At 35.6% G+C, this 21,410-nt stretch overlaps 1 protein-coding gene and 1 long non-coding RNA gene across 17 annotated transcripts in view; one reads left to right on the top strand and one right to left on the bottom strand.

Moving 5' to 3' along the window:
- Nucleotides 1-16,003, top strand: part of LOC129784482 (uncharacterized) — a 38,020-nt gene extending 22,017 nt beyond the window's left edge. For 11 of the 16 annotated variants that reach the window (XR_008747253.1, XR_008747251.1, XR_008747255.1 and 8 more), the window contains one exon: nucleotides 5,692-7,183. This is a non-coding gene — a long non-coding RNA (uncharacterized LOC129784482). Of the gene's footprint in view, nucleotides 1-3,084; nucleotides 3,186-4,730; nucleotides 5,412-5,691; nucleotides 7,184-15,890 lie in introns of those variants that run through there. The other 5 variants (XR_008747264.1, XR_008747262.1, XR_008747258.1 and 2 more) reach the window with 3 other exon arrangements.
- The window catches only part of THSD7A (thrombospondin type 1 domain containing 7A), a 287,968-nt gene continuing 266,608 nt past the window's right edge, over nucleotides 51-21,410 (bottom strand). The window contains exons 22-30 of the mRNA XM_055804369.1: nucleotides 19,462-19,579; nucleotides 16,561-16,706; nucleotides 15,814-15,988; nucleotides 13,538-13,711; nucleotides 12,427-12,522; nucleotides 9,376-9,458; nucleotides 8,830-9,040; nucleotides 5,416-5,503; nucleotides 51-3,857 (exon numbers count right to left, since the gene is read on the bottom strand). Coding sequence (XP_055660344.1) covers nucleotides 3,773-3,857; nucleotides 5,416-5,503; nucleotides 8,830-9,040; nucleotides 9,376-9,458; nucleotides 12,427-12,522; nucleotides 13,538-13,711; nucleotides 15,814-15,988; nucleotides 16,561-16,706; nucleotides 19,462-19,579 — 1,176 coding nt within the window. The 3' untranslated portion in view covers nucleotides 51-3,772. The remainder of the gene's footprint in view (nucleotides 3,858-5,415; nucleotides 5,504-8,829; nucleotides 9,041-9,375; nucleotides 9,459-12,426; nucleotides 12,523-13,537; nucleotides 13,712-15,813; nucleotides 15,989-16,560; nucleotides 16,707-19,461; nucleotides 19,580-21,410) is intronic.

Raw genomic sequence — 21,410 nt, 5'->3', positions numbered from 1 at the left:
TTGCTCTATCCCAGCATAATATACTACATCTATTAAAAAAAGACATTAAATGATTTTGTGTTTATATTTATTGTCAGCAATACATAAGTTATGTAAAAATAACCCAGATGAAAATGTAAGACTTGTTACATTTTCACATCATCTGTATTAACTGAATAAAGCTTAGTGACAGTATACACAAATTTGCAGTAGTTGTACGTAAACATTTTGTGCATTAAAAAAGAAATATACGTAATTTAAAAAATAAAAATGCATTACACCATTTACAAATTAACATTAACCAAAAAAAAGGTAAACATTCCTCAGACAGCTGCCTCCTTGTTCTACAAGATAAATATTCAAGTAAATTAAGTTAGGCAAAATAAACTCAACTTTGGGTGAGCACAATTTACATAAAGGTAAAAAGACAGATTTCCATTTCATTCAAGGTATATTTTACAGTGATTTATACATAGTTTTTAAATTGGTCTCTTCAGATTGTAATATTGGAAAACAAACTTTATTACATTTTGGCAGGAGGAAGGGAGTTTCAAAATTGATGCTTTATACCAAATATAAACGGGCTTGTGCAGTTGTATCAAAGCTTCAAAAGGAACTGCTCCAGGACTCAAAGCAGACACAGTAATCTAGAAACTACAGATTTAAAAAGGAAAATACAAACCACCACATCAACAGGAAAATGTCTACCTTGCTATTTTCTGAATGGTTTATTTGATCACTGGAAACATTACTTTCACAAACTAACAATCTACAGTAGTGGCTGCTTTAGGCACTGGATTTGTAAAAGCGCTCTAATTTTTAAAGCAAATTGCTTTTCATTCTATACTGATAATTCACCTATTATTTATTTCTGGTTTAATGCTAAAGGGCTTAATCAACTTTGCAACTTTTAGCTTTACATAAAATTTCAGCCCCCCTTATAGCCTAGTATTTTTTTCTTGATAATGAGGGAAGCCATTCTGGCTTCAAATTTCTGTGCACTTTGTTCATAAAAAAAATAATAATAAAATGCACTCTAGATTTTATATGCAGCACTAGTATGATGCAGATGTGCATCAGCAAAATTCACTGACCAGATATAAAATGTAACACATACTAAAATACTTTCATGGATTGCAAAGGCCAAACATACTTTAAAAACCCTCCTATCTCTTTCTTCATTTGTCCATTTTACATAGTGAGAAAAAGGAGATGGCATACCTTTAACTTCAAGTTACTAAATTCTTAGATCTAGGACATAAAAATCTTCAAGGCAAGAACTAGGCAACAGCTCCTGCTAAGACCAGCCGGTATAATAAACAAAGATGACTCACTGCCAATGAAAGAAACCCTGTTCCCTCAATTCCATATTGGTCCAATATTATTTGACAACACAGAATCAGACTTCTAAAAGTACAGAAATCATGATTAAGGTTTATGTCTCCACATGACAGTTATCATTATTTAAAACTTATAACTTTTCCACATCATTTTTTGTATGTCTGACAAAATAGGAATCAGCTAGGTTTTTCTTGTTTCTACTCAAGAATGCTGAAGTAATTAAAATCATTCAGATTTGTTTTTTCCTATGGATCTTTACAAAGTGATGTAAGACTGAAGCTCCCAGTCCTGCAACAGGTATTGGAATGAACCACTGCATGGCAGGGGGGCATGGCTTTTTAGCAGCTGCGGCCAGATCAAGGTACAAAATAAGAAATTAAGCCCATACAAAAGATTGTTACTATTGTTCCTCTCTGGTCATTATTCCCATTTGGGGAATACTTACGCAGCGGAAGGAAGGTCATTTTCTTGACACAGTAACACCACACTGGTAATAGAAGTTAGCCAAGTTAAAGCGGGACCATAATCTCTCTTGAACGTTCACAAAATGCACATTGGTTCCAGGAATTATTCTACATGGAACAAAGGTAGGTATTTTTAGGAACTGGTGTTACCATTTGATGTCCATGAGAGTCTTGTCATTGAGTTCAGTGGATCTGGGCCAAAGTTTGCAAAATTCAGTGTGCAAAAACTGGTGCTTCTTGAGTAAAGAGCGTGATGAGTAGGCAGAAATGGTTTAGATTATAAAAAAGACCTGAGAACCTAATACTGAACTTTATATAACAATTATTTTTGAGAGGTTGCCTGATAAACTTTTGTATTGCTTAGTAGTGGCATAGTCACTTATATGTTTAGGCTACACATAGAAGCCATTTGATGAGAATAACCCTTCTCAGGTCATGAATCACATCTGTAATAGGCATGTAGATACAGCGGCAGGTCAATGAGCTTCATGTCAGAAGCGTAACACTGAAAAGCCATAAGCATGGAAGAGGTTAATAGTGAGTTGTTACACTGCCAGAGTTTTTGAAAAAGTCATGATTATTAAAGTGGCAGAACTATTAATCTTACTGTTTACTTGCCAGTACACTCAAGAGTTTAACAGAATAATTAAGAGTCTATCCAATTATCCTAATTAGAAAAAACAAAAGGGCTGTGAGTATTGCACTGTCAGCAACAGTGAAAATGCTCTCGCTAGCAGAAGGGAAAAAAAGTAAACCCATTTTATTTTAGTCGAACAAGCAATCAGAATACCTTTTTAGACAGTATGTCACTCAGGATTACAGAGCAACCACTTTTCTTTTTCTTTTTTTCTAACAAAGTTAAATATAAAAAATCTAGTCATAAACAGCCTTCAAAGTACAATTAGAAACCAGCAGGACAATCTATACCAGTATAGGTAAATGGGGCAAGAAACTACACACTTGTATTACTGCCATGATATAGACTACAAATGGCCGCTGTGACAAGGAACGGTGTATACAGTACACATCGTTAGCCGATTCCATCCAGTCGCAGTCCAAACCGAACGCTACTCTCTTCAGGATTCAAGACCTGTCTATTTGACACTCCTTGCACAAGATACATTAACATCCTTTCTGAAAAGAGGCAGTTTCTATGGCAATACTAGTTAAGTGCATATCATGCTGCACTAATATAGTGCAAAAATTTGCCTTACATGTAGCAAAAAAGATGCAGGCAACAGTTTGAGTTAGAGAAAGTAGAAACGTATTGTAACATTTACAATGGGTATTCTTTTTCCAGACAGTAACCACTAGAAAATACTGAATCTGAGAATGCCTCCTTTCTGGATGTACATATGAGGCCTTTATAATCTGGAGTGATAACAGGACAGAATTTTGCAAGTGAGTCATTGCCCTCTGAAATGCAGGTTAACACAAGTTATCATCAACCAGCAAATTGTTGAACTTGCTCAGTGGGTTAATCGCAGTTAAAAGTGAATATTGTACTAAGCACTAAAACGCTCTTTAACAAGTATATAGGTTGATAAGAGTAATACATATGGTTCAACTATGTATATATGTTATGCCTGAATATAAAGAGTCATAGACAGCTTGGTACAAACTCTTCATGCGTACTGATTATACTTGGTTAATGATGCAGGGGCTTCCAACTGTTAATACCATGTCAGCTACAGTATTCCGGAGACAGAAGTGGTGCTTATAGTTTGTAAGACTGAGGAAAGACCACAAATCTCCAACTGCAGCATCTATTAATGTGATTCTGCCAGATTGATGGTCTAAAGTAAAGCAATAATACCTTGAATATCCGTAGGCATTATGAAATCCATCCTTCTTTATCTATGGTGCAGTTAAAAAAAGAAAAATTCAAAACACTTAATCCACTCCATAGAAAATCCCTGTGGCTTTGGATACCTTCTGATTTCAGTCCATTAATTTAGACTCCATTTGTCACTATGAGAAGTTACATTTTACATATCTGCATCTCCATCATAAGCCAAGGTTAAAGGTTTCAGTCGGTTGTTCTGCCTTCTCTGGGGCTTCTTTGGCTTTTTGCTGAAACAATAAAATAATTTGTAAATAGAACAAGAAACTAATAACATACAAAGATGGATTTCAGTCTTAAATGAAAGATGAGCTTGTTGTTTTAAAAAAATGCATTTCATTGTTCATTTATACTAAAACCTTCACTTGGATCAGTGATTATCTCTTTATCAACACAAAGCAACATCTAATTCAAAGCTCCGTTGTTCAGAAACAGGCTGTTACGGCGCTTGTGTGAGTTGATGAAATCCTTGGCAGGTACTCATGCAAGTTCAGTCAGTTTTCAGAAGAACCCAGAGCCTGCAGTGCGATTTTTGGTTCTCTTAAATTATATTACTTAAATCTTAACCTCTCTTGACACATCAAGGTTTTCCACAGGAAAGGTCCATCTTTTGATTAGTTTTATCTCATTATAGTTGCTGGAATGACTACAGTTTATTCTAGATCTTATAATCAAACCAGTCATAAATAGCAGAGATGTGGTTGTTAGCCATAACCATTCCTTGTGTAGCCTTGAATTAGATTTTAAACCAGCAGTATCTGCAATCCATTTGATATAGTTTTAAAAATCTACCAAGCCAAAGGAAAATGCATGCTTATACATGCTGTAGTACTTGTCTTTTAGAGTATGTGTATATATATATATATATGTAAAAATATATATAAATAAAATATATAAGCATTTCTTTAACTCAGGCCCCTGCATCCTCAATCTTGTCCAAAACCTTAGCTATGTCACTTAGGCAGCCCATATCCAAATTTTTATTACCAAACTAGTTGTTGCAGTGGCCGCAGATTCCAGTCTGAAGAATCTGCAGTGGAGTTGTAGGCTAATGGATTTTCTTTTCCTCAAAAAATAAAAGATTTTTTTCCTAACTTACACAGAAGTGAGATTTTGGGGAAGGTTTTCTAAAAAAACAAACAAATCCAGAAGACCCCCAAATGCCTGCTAATGCAGTACAGCCAAGAGCCTGATGTGTATGACCACACTTCCCTCACCTTCCACCTGCACAGTCATTTGGATCGGAAATTTCAAACAGGACCTAGAAGACTTCAGGGGGAGCATTCTCAAAGGTGACCTGTTCTGGCAAAAAATCTTTGCTTTCACATGCACTAAAATTTTTCAACAAAATATTTTGTGTATGAAAAGCACATGAGAAAGTTTTCAGACATTCTTTTTTGTTGTGTATCTCTATATTCTGCCAAATATCAAATCTCACGTAACTGATTACTAATTTTCCTCCTTGCTGTTTCCCTGTGTTTTGTGATACAGACGCAATGAAATTATCATGGACACAGTACATTATTAAAAGAGATAAACTGAACAAAAATGAACTAGACAGTAAGCTACCCCATAACTGTAAGAAGTTCTTTTAACCACAGGAGAGCACCTGTATAACCATCATCTAGACTACAACCGGAGTCCGCTAACATCAGCTTGGACAAAAGGACATGGAAAATCAAACGCTGCAGTTCACAGAACTGCCTGCAGTTTCTACAGCGGCAAATGTAAATGCTTGCATTACAGTCTGCGTAGGACTGCTTGTTCGTAAATAATTAAGGAACTCACCAGGCTAGATAGATCATAGAAACAATAAAGATGAGTAAAACAAATGCACCAGCAGCTACACCATAAACCCAGGTCTTCAGCCTCCCATCTAAAAGGAATGAATGTTAGTCAGTAGTGTTTGAGTTAGTCTTGTTGAATTATTAGTTCTGATACAGTATAGAAATACTTTTACAACCCAAAATAAATGTCTTCACTAGCAATTACACTTTAATAAGAATAAATAATGTTAAACAACTGAGCAATAACTTCTCTGTGCACACACGTCCTGTTTTTCAGCCAACATCTGGATAATCCCAATGGAGCCGAGATGTGGGGCAGAGGCAGCGAGACAGCCAGAGAGTGAGCTGCTAGCAGTGGGAAGTCCTTCAGCATGATCACAGGGCAGTTTATTGGCCCAGGACTCATTTATGTCGTTAGCATCAGTTTCCATTCTAGCTCCATTAAATCAATCTACTTGTTATTTTCATTCTTGTTGCTATTTGATTTTAAATTAAATACCCTTAGCATGTTTGACCTCATCTGTATCTTAACTGCACATGCACAACTTCCACTACTCCATAAAGTAATATTTTTTCAATTTCTTCCCCTACCAAATGCAAGTTTTGCTGTAAAACAACTTCTCCTCACAGAACATTCGAAAACACCAAAAAAGAAAACTCATAAATAGAAATATCTGTTGTTAATAAGGACTTACTTACGTGCAGTTTGTATTTTGGACATGATGGCCCTGCAGGCTGAAGTATACATCCCATTGCCTTGTTTGCCCTGATCCTAGATGCACTCCCTTCTCCCAGGAAAAACAGTGTGACTTTATCTGTGTGATCTTGCTCTGAACCCCAAATGAGCATCTCACAACTCAAGGTCAGTGCATGCTGTTTGACTCACTACTTTTATCTGACTCATTTTTCAAATTTCTAAATTACTTTTTTAAAAACGTTATTTTACAGGACATTAGCTAGCCTTGTTGCACCTCCCTGACAATGAAAATTCCACAAAAAATCTGAATTATTTCATTACAAGTGCCAAAATTTTTATTGCATGAATGTATGTTTCAATGTAAGAAAACACAGCTAAATTTTTTCTGACCAAATACTTACACCTTCCTGACACCTCTGTTAATGCAGTTGATGTTTCCACAATGGAATAATAACAAAAATTAGTCAGACCAACTGCTCAGATTCACAGTAGTGCTCTCTATTGCTGTACAGTCAAATTCAGGCTTTCTGTTCTTTAGCAAGGCATAGTCTTGCAGTCACATGAACAACTTGTTCAAGATTAATCAAAACAGAAACATTTTAGCTTCATTACATTAATCAAGCTAATGAAACATTATAACTGATAATATCTGATATAACTGAAATAACTGATCCATTAAAGATGAATTGAATAGATTTGACCTGACATCTAATGATACGATAATACGAATGAGAGGAATTCAGACTTTGGTACTGTTTAATAGGTTAGTTTCTTCTCTCCTTGGCTTACTTCCATTGATAAGTGTAAGGGGTTTCAGGTTGTTTTGGCTTTGCTTATTTTAAAATAGTATTATCTCCTTGAAAAAACAGACTGGCATTACCTTGTGTATGGATTTATTTATTTTTGCCAAAGCAGGAATCTCTGTTAATGAGGTCACTCCTGTTATGTAACTAAAGGCATCTAACGAATTTCTGAATTCCCCCTGGAGAGATTATTTCTAAGTCTACAAAGGAACTGTCATCTCAGACTCCTCAGTTTGGGGTAATACAACAGCACAGACACATGACGAGGATAGTTTTAATACCTTCCTTTCTGGAACTACAATATAATTTGTTGAGGACAGTGAAAGAGCTATTTTAAAACTAGACTTAGAAACTGCAAGGAAAGGAATAATCATGCTAGAGTAAATCAAAACCTTTCCAATAGATACCCAACCTGGGAATTAAAACAATCAAGCATAAATTGAATCTGAAGTGCAAAATACTCCTTTCCTCCACATTTGCTCATACCTTCACTGGATAAAGTATCTGTTGAATACTGTTGTTTTTATCTGAGCTGAGCTATGTTTCCTTCCTAACTTGAATTACTGGAAAATCGGTGAGTTTGCCTGAAATCTGAACTGTTCCTTGCTCCAAAAACCATGTCTGAGCTCACATGAGCACCCACGTTCCTAAAGAGTTGAAGGCGACTGTCTGACATTTGGCTATTGTCAGCACTCTGGCTGCTACAACCCACACTTTGACATTTTCAGGTGGAGTTAGCTAGAATGAGTAAAAGATAACATATTTGGTAAGATGCTGTTTTCTAAAGGAGGACCAGAAAAGCTTAATTTTCTTTTTTTTTATTGTGGATTAAAGTAATAACTATCTAAAGACCATTTTATTGCAGGTATAAAATAGAGTATCACAGTACAAATAACAGTAAAAACTAGTAAGACTAAAGGGTTCTAACATAAGTATTTCTTACCCAAACATGATTTAATCTGCTTATTGGAAGTATTGCTGTAGTTCTCAATTTGCAGCATTTTATGGATTATGCATGTAAAGATACTGTTTTCATTTTTCAGATTAAAAAACATTCATAGAAGCTTTAGAAATAAATGAACACCCTAAGGCACAAATGTGTTATTTAGCTCTATGTTATTTAAAAGACACTTAAGAAGATAATGAATTGCTCTCATCATATAATTATCATTTTGGACAAGCATTGTATCTTTTTATGTGAAAGTTTTATTTCTGTCAGTGCTTAATAGTACCAGAAAATATTTACTGAAATCTGATCACATGATGGACTTCATAGAATACTTTTCATGGGTAGCTGTCTTATGTTTCTTGCCACTCTTGCACATAAGTCCTTTCTAAGCTCTAAAGAGTATAAAAGCAAATATTGGCTATAGAGACTTAGAGCATGTCTATGCTAAAGATCAATAATGTGGTTAGCTCTTTTCTAACATGAATTAGTTTAAATATGGATATGGCAGAAAAGCATTAGTGTATCTATACTGCTTATTTTCCTACAATTTGCGCTACGACTGCAAATTTTAAGTAGCCCTTACCCTTTGCGGTCTAAAGTGCTAACTTTTCACTCCTGTGTCAACAGCATTTTTGGTTGAGACAGCATAATCTAATATCCTAGCTTACACCTTTGCAGCCCACTCCCTTCTAAAGTCACATTTCAAATAGCTGCTGTGAATTTTAACAGGTACAAGGGATTAAAAGGAAGTCTGCAATACAAGATTTGATTAAGTATATTGATGGAGTAGCTGGGAAGGCTAGGGGTTTGCTTATGTCTCTTCCTTTGTTTTCAGCCAGGGCAGATGCCTGTCTTCTTGAATGAACACTTAAGTGTTTTTCTTTTCTTCCCTGGCATCACAGAAATGTAAATGCCAGACCCTGCAGCAGTACTTGGCATTAAGAACTGCTCATTGCATGACTTCACCTGGCCCAAAAGGCTGTAGAAACCAGGTCCTTCCTCTTCCTGACTGGTTACTGGAGGGCTGGGTAGGGTTCACAGCTCGACTGGTTTTCACATCTCCCTTTTTGTCCTCCATGGTGGGGATCACCACCACCGGAATGAGAGTGCACTGTTCGAGTGTGCCATCAGAGGACATAACTTCGGTGTATCCGTCTTCACAACTGCACGTTCTAGTCTGTAGGGAACAAGTGTTTTACACGGTGTAGCAGAAACACATAGTTTTCTGTGACCTATCAAGCAAAACACGGGTGACTAGAGGAGGAGACTTTTTTGTTGGGTGCTAGCCTGAAGAGTACCTCCTCGGGTATTTTTATGCAGGTTTGTACCAAATCAACAGAGATTATTAGCATTCATTTGAAAGGTAGAACATGTTCTGAGGTTGATTTTAAAAAAAATAATAATTAGCAAAATCTCTGAAAATTCTTTTTGTTGGCATAATCTTTGTAACGCAGAGAGATGTATGGGAAGCTCTCGCGGGGGTGTTCTATGCTCCAATGCAGTAGCACATACCTCACTACAGTAAGCGTGGGGTTGGCTGCACGGTGGGTTACATGACCTGTCAGCATCTGGTTGGCGCATCACTAAACAGCCCCCTGTAGGACAGAAAACCATACTTTGACACGGTAATACCTCACCCCTGATGAAATTACTGATGTCACTACTTGCTACAGTATGTAATGGATTACAATTCTATTGCTAATTTGAATTTAAGAGCCCTCTTATTCCAAGGTGAAGGATAATCGGTATCATGTATTTTCTTACAGGTAGAGTAAGGATAGAGCACATGTATTTGCATTCATGTGCATTTTAGAGAACTAATATTTGGCAAGTGAACCTTTTGTTTTTCCCTTTGTTCCTTTGGAGGATTGTTCAATAAACAGTATAAATGTTTTGTTGTGCTTGAGGGAATAGATTTTGATTCTCTAGGGTCCCCCTTCTGACTTACATGTTAAAGCTGTGGCCACAAAGAAAATAAAAGCATGGATTAATATGTTTGCCTGTTAAACCGAAAACAAACTAATCATCCAGTTTATGAATGGATACTTCTTTTCTGCTGCTCCTTTTTACACATGCTATAACTTTGCTTCTTATGAAGCCACACTTCATGCTACTCTAAGACAGATTTTTCAGGACAGAAATAGTATCAGGAGAGCATGGACTGAATGCTACAATACTGATGAGATAGAGGATTTCAGTCTTTTTCCTCTTTTTATACAGTCCTAGTTCTCATTTCTATAGCTTTCTGTACAGTGCAGTTATTGTTATGGACCAATACACACAATCAGGCTTTCACTATCATTTCAGCCAGAATGACTAAAATACATTTAGAATCAGTATGAATTTACCTGGATTTCCTTCTAGCTTACATAAGAGGGTTATGCATTGCATAATTTAAAATTTATACTGCTACAGGACAACTTATCTTGCATCTCCCAAATTATTGACATTTTTATACTGGTGTGATATGATGATGAAAACCTGATAGCTGAGGTTGGTCACAACCATAGCAGATGTAGTTAGATGTGGTTACGTAGATCCAAGTGTTAACAGGATGGCCAATGAAGAACAAAGAAAACACTGCTGGTTGCCGTAAGTTTTCCCCACCCCCAGAAAGGAAAATTGTATATCCTAGCATATAAATCACATGCCTGTGGGAATCTATGTAATAAAATATCAGTCATCCAAGGAGGCTGCAGAAGGAAAGAGTTGCCTCATCGCCCATGGGAAACAACACCTTCAAGTAAAAAAGAACTATTCAGCACAATAATATTATGAAAGTAAATAAGAAAAGGCCTTAAGACTCATAATAAAGACCTGATAATGTCTGAATTAAAGTACACTATGTTAGAGCCAAATGTGCAGCAATAAGGCAGCAAAGAAATACTGTAATCAGAGAGATGGGTTGAGTCTAGATCAAAACAGGTAATCTCAATTTAAATCAATTATGTATGTGTATCTATCAGTTTGATCTCTTAGTTTATACAAACCACTTTCAAAAAAACATTCAAACGTAAATTACAATCTGGTTCATGACTGTATATGACTGTATAGCAGAGAAGTTCTCTCAGAACATTATACTTAAGAGCTTTGTTTGGAAACTATCAGGAACATATGAAAAATACAGTTTTGTATTGTGCAGAAACTGGTGATTACATTGTCTGGAATTTTCCACTAGTCCTCATTTCAAATCAAAAATTTACCACAGCTTTAGAACAAAGTTTTGAAAAAAGATACAATATAGGTCTGAGGTTAGTCTGCCTAGGAGGTCTCATCATGAAAAAATTGCCAACAACACATATTCATACATTTATCTCTCCTGGCATTTATCACATGGCTGTATTCAGGCGCATAAGAACAAACTTATTTTTATGTGACTGTAATTTACAACTATATTCTGATTTTAACATCTCAGAGCCATAATCACTAAGATCCTATTTATTCTGAAATCCTGTAGGACCTTCAATATATAATATCATATATTAATGTCATTAAGAATTCTTAGTTAGAGTTATACTTACCATATGGCATCTTAGCTAGGCAGGAAGCAATCAAGGTGCATAAATAATGCCCTGTTGCATTTGTTGTGAAAGATGATGCATTTTAATATTCTTACAGCACAAGGTGACACAAAAGAGACTTTGGGTGATTAAGTATTATTTTAAAACCTTGTAAAAATAATACAGATATTTTATTTCTACTGTTACAAGAGACAGTAGTGGTAGATTCCATCATCAAGAAGTATCGCACTGGTAGTCCATGAATTACAGCTCCCCTCCTGTGACTGATCTGACAGTGGCTGGCATCGAGGATGTGCTTACCATCTCTGGGAGTCTTTTACTATCACCTAGGCTGATATTAAAATTATTTTAAAAATATTTTTTTTTAAAAAAATGCATAACTCTTAGCTTAAATGAATCCCTAATACTGATAAATAAATTCATATAAATAGATATATATAAAGATTTTCTTGAATTCAGAGACCTGTCATTCTTAATTCATAGTGTTTTGTGCTTTGGTTTGCAGAAAAAGTAATTACATCCCATAGCTGTTCAATGAAATACCCTGCTTTAAGTTTATGTAATTGAAGTAAAGAAATGAACTTATATTAGCACATTTATTAAAATTTGATAATTTGTAATTTTCAGGAGATATATGCTATATGCATGATATTATCAAGCTTTGCATCTCTCTGTGCTTCTGTATAGGCACTGAAATGAACTTTAATACATAAAAGTTCTATTTGTTGTAGGGCTTGAAATCTGAAGCCCTAAATATAAGTGTAAAGATGTCTATGGTAAAAGAAAAAAAGAATGTAAAACATTCCAGGTTCAGTACAGAAGATAATATTTATATTTACTTTTAGCATTGCATGCTGTATAATTCTGGAAATTATATCTTTAGTATGCAAAAACATGATTCAAGATGACAGCACGTTGATTCATATATCAGGAACAAGTATTTTTAGCAGATTCTTTTAAAAAAATATATTTCCATTTGTTGGGAAAAGACATTATCCACTCGTTTTCCAGAGTTTTATGCGTATATAAAAAGAGTAGTTACCTGTGACGTTTAAACCATCTGACCTTTGGCACCACACGGTTCGAGAAGACCCCTTCCATGGGCTAGCCATCCACTTGTATTCATAGCACTGGCCATCTACACAGAGAACATTCACTTTTCAACAAATTTGATGACGAGATTTTAGGCTACCACCAGCAGCACCCACACTCATCAATAGACCACACTCATTATGTTTAATGGCTCTTATGGCTAAGAAGGCCTCTTACCCCTTCACTGAGCAACTTAGAAGGGTGCACTACACACATGGAGGCCCCAGGGTCTCCTGTGTTTACTGGATATGTACAGAATAGACCATATGTGTCCCATACACTAACTATAATGGTGGTACACACTGCCCGTGCAGTAAGCCTAATGTAGTTAATAGGCAAAACAGGTGTTTCCAATAATCTCATAATGGTCGTGGCCCATCTGTTGCACAAAATCTTTTAGGAGTCTGGTTCCTTTCCCGGTGACACTGAGCTTCAGTCAGTGCTCTAGTGCTTGGTGAAGTGGCCTGGCTGCTTCTGGCTTCACATTTCAGCTCATCTGTACACCTCTCATATGGCCTGGGATAAATCATGAAGTTCTTCTACACCTTAGCTCCCTTATAAATGTAAAATTATTTTTTGCCTGATCTGTCTGGCCTCTGAATGGACAAAAAAATGTCTTTACAGGAAATGACTTTTCTTCACTACTTTGTCCAGTGGTGAGCAGGACTGAGACTTTTTAATGTCATTGTCATGCCATTAACAACAATTCAAAGGGTAGACAGAAGTCTAGATTTCATTATGGATTAAAGATTTCTTATTACTAAGGTTATCAAGCAGATAAGAGAACTATTTCTTCCCATACTATAAAAATAAATTTCATTAATATGAAAGGATCATCAATTCTCCAGAGACTGTGTTTAAAGTGCCAACATTTGATTAGTTAGCATTTGAAAATTTATTCTGTTTACAGTTGATAGCTGGAAAGCAAAAATTTAAGTTCATTTCTACATCTACCAAATCCATATTTGCCTAAATTTGATACCATGAACAGAAAGAAAACGAAACTACCGTTCTGTATTTTTGTCTTACAAGAAGCACACTGTGTATATTTTGGTGCTTACCATTGCATGATCTTGTTTCCAAAGCCTGTTCTGGACAGAGATGTTGATTCTCTAATTCCTGAATGATCACTGCCCGAGATCGGACTTGTATCCCTCCAAAGCCGAGATCCTCACCATTAACACAGGTTAGCTGACAAAGGCTCCATTCTGACCACTCTCTCAAGTAACAGTCCCCTGTTAAATAACAATTTTATAAGAAGAACAATCATCATATGTGAAGAGTTTTTCATGCTGAATATCTTAGAAAAAAATGTCCAAATCTGGTTTCTTAATTTTTTTTCTTTAGAGTGCCTTTCATTCCTCTTTTTAAACATGACTTATACTTAAGAGAAGATAATATTCTGACACTCTCTAAATATCTGTGTAGTAGAAAATAGTAATAAAAAGATTACACAAAGCCTATTTGTTCTGTAGCATTCCCATAGGATCACTCTCATTTTGAATTTGAGTAACACTCCACACAGTGTCTGGATTTTTTTAAATTTTAGGGTATTGTGCTCTGTATGCCTTACAGTAAATTTGTATATCTTGTTCACAATTCTTCTTTGATCTTAGAAAGATAAAAAAGTGTCTAGTTTTAGAAAGATTAATTGTTGCTTATTCTCATGCAGAATTTCTCTAAACAGGCAGTAGAAGCAACTTCTAGAATGTTCTTTGCAAGAAAAGGAAACAGGAAGGTGACTAAAATGTCTGAGAGCTTTAAAATGTTATCTTATAGATTAAAACTGAAAAATAAAATTATACTAATAACACTAATTAGCACGATTGGCTAAAGAACATTTAGTGAAGATCTGAGGCACAACACAAAGAGACCATTTTGTTAAAACTGCAGTATACAATGGGACTAGGCTGTGTACAGACTCATAAATAAACTTCTTAGTTCTCATTATTTCAGTGAAAGAGCTATTAAAAATTAATGCTACCTTGCATTATACTGATGACAGATATAATCAGTACTGTGTTGACCAGATGCCTGATTAATGAAGGAATTTTATTTGCCAACGTTAGGAAAGCATGCGAAGAAATGAATAATTGAAGAACTGATGTATACATAATAGGAAAACAAGTACTGATTTTTGGAAACATTAGTTGGAGAACATCATTAGCACATCCCCACAGGGCAGTTATTCTTGCTGGCTAAATGTGGGATTGTTGAAGAACCGGTTCCTGCTCAGCAAAATTTTAAAAGCAAGCAGTAAGCAGCTATTTATTTATATATAAATTCCACTAACAATAAAACATAACTACAAGCTTTTTGTTCTTCCAATTTAATTTAATAAGTAAAAATATGTGAAAATCATGCAATCAAAATGTTGTGCACAAAGCAGTGATGGAATCCTCTTTGGTTTTGATTATTTTCTATTTATTGAGGCAACTTTACCTTCAATTCAATCTGAAATGAACTGGAAAAAAAATTCTGAGAAAGAAGAGAGTTGCAAGAGAACAAAAACAGTGTACTGGTATGGAATGACAGCTACATTAGAAATGAAGGAGTTAATCTACTTCTGAAGATACATGACTTTACTGAATGAAAGCAATATACTTCAAATTCTACAAATAAGTGTTTGAAATGAACTGGAGGGGTTTTACTGGAAATCAAACAGCTGTTGTTGGCTCTTAATCCTTCCCAGTATGAGGGGTCATGGACCTGATCATTTATAACAGATCTTTTGGATTCAGTCTACAAGGGCAATGACAGTGCATGTCACCTCCAGCAAGTTAAGCATCTAGCAATCATTACATTTTCTCAGAGATCAAAATATTAGTTTCATTTGGAATAGTCCCTTTAAACAAAGAAAAAAAAAAAAGACTCACTAGCTTAGCTTCCTTAGACAAGGCATCCTTAGTAAAAGGCATCAAGTTATTAGTCGCTGTTAAAAGTATCAATAAAGCTGTTAGGTGATCTAAGCACTTTAAGTAAACATTTACCTGTAAACCAACAGCTTTCTTATAGAAAGCTTTCTTATAGAGTTAAATGCAGGTTTTATTTCAAAATATGTTGTTAAAAAAATCTATTCTTATTAGGTATAATCTGTGACTGAGACACTGAGACATGTCTTTTATGAAATTTAAAACCTGGCATTTTTTTCTAATTGATTGAAACTGTCAGGAAGCCTCTACCAGAAAGCAACTCTGTTGATAATTTGCTGGATTAATCTAATCAGTAAAGCATGTGAAAAAGATTTAATTGCCTGTGGCTAATTGCTAGGCACTGATAACTATAATGATACCAAACCAATCTTGAAATGCAACTTTTATTTGAATAGCTTTGTTACCTGGACAAGGGACAGTGCAGGTTTCCTCAAGTATCATCTTCTTATTACCATCTATAATAGGCTCTATTTCTCCACAGAATTCCTCATCTACTACTTTTCCAACATCTTCAATGGATCCATCAAAAACCACACAGGAAATGTTCCTCATTCGTGTTCCTTCTCCACATTGAGCATCCTGAGGAAGGAGGACATACATGGATGCTGGACAGAGGAAAGGGCCAAAAGACTAGATCTGAGCTACGTGTCATTCTGTCTTCTATTATTTTTTGCTTAAGCATTTATTCATTCTGCTAAGGGGGTAGGGGGTGGGAGTGGTGGTGGGGAGGAGACATTATTCTTTACTTCTGAAACAAACTGTGAAAAAAATAAAAAAACTAAAATACTGCTGGCCGCTACCACTGTTTCTTAAACTATGGAGCTCATTTTGCCTTTGAAACGCACCCATGGAAGTATCTCAGGTGAAGATCTCTTCTAGGATGCCAATATATTTCCACAGATACTGTTTTACAGTAGAGGGATTTCAATTATTAGCGAAGATACTGCTCAGGTACCAAATTTTACATTTATACTTTGAACATCTTTGGATATTGTTGTATCCATTGACAGATATGAACTCTAAGAATAACTTTTTGTATAAGAGAGGTGGGAGCAAATTGTTTGCAGTGGTATGAAGCAGGTATCTGAGCATATCACAAATATGTCCAGATACACAAACTACATAACATCAAAGTCCCATCTGGTTTTTACCTCTACTTTGCATGCAGACCATTGACCATATTGCCATCGATAACAAGGTTTTACTGGACAGGGTTTGAATTGCTCCATCTGAGAAGGACAAGGCCTCCCATCACCCTGAAATGGCTGATTAATGGTTCTTCTTCTGATCATTTTTCCTGTAAATAAGAAACAGCAATATAACTAACAACAAAGTGGTTACACTGATTTATTCCTCAAGATGGTTCTTTTTTTGTAAAAAGCATTGTGTTTGAATACGGTAATTTTTTCCACATTTGACAAATGGGATTTTAAAGCTGATCTGTTGGTTCTTGTCTGTTATATGGATTTATATTTTCCAGGTCAGACACTTTATATTGTATCATTTGTTTGTATTGCAAGAAGTGCAGGAGGATGTCTGATTAGGATTTCAGATTGCTCCTGTAACACCAAACAAAAGTAGTAATTTTCTAGTTCAGAAGCCTGGGGAAAGATACTCTTTCTGAATGTGACAACAGATTTATGGCACTTCAGTAAAGTCCAGCTCCTCATCTGCAGTTTGCTGCTAGAAGAGACCAACATGTTTTGTTCTTCCCTGAATTAATACAGAATCAGGTGTCCCATGGCTGGCTGATTGCAGCTGGCAACTTTCCGTTGCTGTCTGTCTGGATAACATGACATGCAGATTTTGCAGGACATGAAGGATTCTTCACTCAGGCCCAAAGAAAATTAAACTACAATAGGTTTATCAAACATTAATCTTCAATTCAACCATGAGCAGCACACTACCCAGTATCACTGAGATACAGGTTCTATTTCAAATACTTATATAAACAGAAAAAGGAAGTAATTTTTATCATCTTGGCAACTCTTGCTTCTTTCATCTTGCAGTGGACATTAGACTATTATGCTTCATTACAGAGATGTCATGTGATACAACCAAAACATTTTTTGTGTGCCAGAAGTAGTGGTAAAGTGGCTGCTTTAGAGTTGACACCCACAAAGTTCTCCACTGAACCAACACAACTGTGGTATTTTAATCTATATATAGATAAATATATGAACCAAGTCTGAAATAAGATGTATATAATTAAATGTATATAAATGGATTATAATAAACTAAGACATCGCATAGATTTACGTACATAGCACCCAGTGTTAGCTGGACAAAACAATCTTTAATTCCACATATCAACCTGATGCATTTGGAATTGAACACCCTAATGCTCATGACATGAATCTTTTGCTGAGAGCAAGCTACACAAGTCACGATCCAGCAGCAGGACTGTATCAATCCTGCAGACAGCTGTATTCACTGCAGCTAGCTAGAAAGATGTTTGCCAAGTGGAGCCTCATCATTCTTGGATTCACAGCTGCTCCAACTGAGATGTCACAGGACAAAAAAGATCTTGAAAAGTACTGGAGAAAATAACCCAATGAACAACAACTAGCAGAACCCTTACGTACAGAATTTTCCCTCAGCTTTAAAGGTATTTGCATGGGTACTCAAAAGACGTTCAGCTTTGCGGTCACTAGGTTTATTGAAAAAACAGCAGTTACTTCCAGCTGCCTAATAGGAAAATTACAGCTTCAAGGCTTACACATGAGATTACCATCATCTGTTAAAAAGACCAAAAATTTGAAAGCTGTTTTTCATTACTATTTAAAATAAGTTTTCTCACTACTACAAATACATTCTATACTTGGAAAATACAAGGCTTTCAGATAGGACCCACCTTCACATTTTGAAAAAGCATAGCAACAATAATCCTCATTCAGAAAAATACCAGGTCAATTGTTCAGGTCTTGCATATAAACAGAAGCTTGTAAAGTAAAATGTGGCAACATATTTAAGCCCTCAATAGACCTGTTAGTTCAATGCTCACTCTGTAAGGATTATTGTGAATATAGAAATGTAGATTATTTAAATGTAAATGCCATGCTTTGAGAGAAGCTCAAATAGCTGAAATATTATTACATTATTAGATACTGCAGTATCAAATTATTAACTGATACCGTTAAAAAATCCATAGATCTTTCTGCTGGGATGCTGAGGTGGCCAGAGCTTTCAGATGTTTTTGCCCAGAGCTATTCCCTGTGCTGCACTCCCTCCAATGAACACAAAGAGGTGCAATGTCCTTTTACTCTGAGCCCAGCAATTAAAACTGGATTCCACACACTGCTAACCATCCAGTATCTGTGGTAACTTATTCCAAACGTGATTACAGAATGAAGAGGCTTCATAGATGGTCTTCTACCCTTCTCTTTTAGTAGTCTGTACACCTTAGTTGCCTGGCACAATGGTGCTTTCAGGTCCTTATTCTGAGATGTATCGGTGCAAATAAATAAGAAAAGTTCCTCCTGAACTATATCCAGTGTGCCTTGGATATACATTCTCTGACATAAACTTGATTTTTTTTAAAATTAGATAATGGTTAGCAATATTTTAGAAAAATAAATTAGTATGATTGCAGTGAAAGTAACTTGTCCCCCTGCCCTGGTTCTGTTTAAAAATATGGAATTCTGCAATTAGTACATTTGTTGGTTTTAATCACTATGCTGTTCTATAAGTTTATTTGTTCTAAACTCACCACTAATTAAACTTAAGAGAAATTCTCTCCCTTCTCTTCCTCCTCCCACCAGCTGAAAAATAAATATTCACATCAGTGTTTATTTTTGTCTCAATATATCATTTAACATATCTCATTTAGTTCCCAGAATCAGAAACTACTCAGGGACAAATTCTCATTATCTTCAGAGAGCACAGTCTCACTGAAGTGTACTTCCATGAATAATGCCGATTTAGATCCCCATCACTCTCTCTAGCTAATGACATTTTCTAGTTCTGCGACAAGAAATCTTACTGCTTTTACTAAAGAAAAAAAAAAAAAAGAAAAAATCTCAGTCTAAAATATGCCAAAGGTACATACTGACCTGTAAGGCCACATGTCTGAGAGCACTCCGACCAAGAGGACCAGTCAGAAAGCTGACAGTTCACAGGACATTCCACCACACAGGTCATATTCATTTGCCATGTTTTCTCCAAACCAAGCTAAAAGAAAATAATTAATGGTCAGCACAAAACATCCAGTCTGTGTCATTAGTGCAGGGTGTGCACTTGGACACAGTGAATCAGACAACTAAAGCCTCAAGCAAGCATAAAATCATTACTAAATAAAAAGTAAAGCAATTAGGACATTTAAAAATCTCACTCCAAGACAGTCCTAATGCATATGCTGATTTTAAAATACATGCTTAAATCTTATTTTCATCAATTATTTTCTAAATTAGAACCTGTAAATGGAGGGCTTGAGCTCTACAGTATCACTTCTACACAGTAGGTAGAAGACAAAGTAATTTATGAAGTACATTAATATAGAAGTATTTGAAGATTTGATAAGAGTTGATATTATATGAAGCATTTTGAAATGGGAATATAAAAATACTGAACTATCAGCAATTATTAATAGTTGAATTCAAGTGATGTTAGGAGCCAGGTTCAAAACTAACAAAAGGAGGAGGATAACCATGCATTGAAGAGTCAGTTTATTTGTCAGAAGTTGTTGCAGGTGCTCAAAATTTACAGGAGCTTAAGAAAGACTGAACAAGTTAATGGAAGAGAAATCTGAAGGTTTAAATACACAGAAACCATATCAGGGAAATGCAGTGTAAAAGCTGAAAACAGCTGGAGGCTGCAAGAGGAGTAGATGGAAACTTGTATATGTCTGTCCTCCTTACTCTTCCTTAGGCATCTACTTATGCCTGTCTTGTTTTTTTTCATAATGTGGTGTATAAGTTTATTATATATATTATGCTATCTATGCTACTGTATGCAAAAATATGGACAATTTGTTCTAAAAAAAATAAAATAAAAGCTTTGCATGTTTTTCTGAAAAGCTTTGCAAAAAGAATCCTCTAAGATCCCTAAAGTAAAAGCTGCAAATGTTGGAGGACTGTGAGAGAAGGGGGCACAGAAAATAGCCAGACTCACATTTTCCCCAAAATAGAGTCTGTACTGAGCTATTCTCTGGGCAGAACTCAGCTTAACACAAACAAACGATAGAGCCCCTGCAGGCAAGGAAGAGTTTTATGGCCATGCTTTAAGACATCACAGTGGTTACATCAACCTTTGGTCTGATCCTGTAAAGCCATTTTTATGTTCTTATAAACTCCCATGCTCCAGATTTTCCCCACCCAAGGAAGAAAATAGATATTCTCACTAGCACACATAAGAATATATGATGCAAGATCGAACACAACTGATGACAAAAAAATTATCATAACAGTAATAATCCTTGCAGCCTGCACAGCTTCAGAAGGAGTTCAAAGGATAGATCAATTATGGTGTGTATGATATAAAACATGAAAGAAAATCAATCCTGCCAATATGAACAGATCCATATGAACAGATCTGCAGCTTCCCAGCATAAAAGACTGTCCTCCTCATTGGCCCTCCCCAGTGGACCTTGATCATTGTTAAGGCCTTTTAGAATCCCAGGAGGCTGTGGATATCTTTAAGTAGATAAAATCCCCACATATTTAAAAAAAAAAAAAAAAAAAAGAAAAAAAAAAGCGCAAACTAGACATTTCAAAACCTATTAATTTTAATGACTGGAAAGGTTAATGGCATAAAACCAGCAGTTAAGACTTTAAAAAGGAAATAAAAACACTATTTCCAACTAAATGTAAGCATGGAGCAATAATTAGGCACAGCATTAACATGCCCTCCATAAATAAACTACCACAAGTACTGGAAATGTTTCACCATGATAGACTTACCAAGTCTTAAATTTGCATTTGCAGTACCATTTATTGAGATGAATGAGGTTTTAGACCTCTGTTCTGTTTTATACATCAAAGAATGAGTTCTTGGCTTTTCTCTG

The sequence above is a fragment of the Falco peregrinus genome, chromosome 5 (genome assembly GCF_023634155.1).
Source record: "Falco peregrinus isolate bFalPer1 chromosome 5, bFalPer1.pri, whole genome shotgun sequence".
NCBI lineage: Eukaryota > Metazoa > Chordata > Aves > Falconiformes > Falconidae > Falco > Falco peregrinus.
Note: the sequence above shows the minus strand (reverse complement) of the source record. Positions and strands in the feature narration are given on the sequence as shown.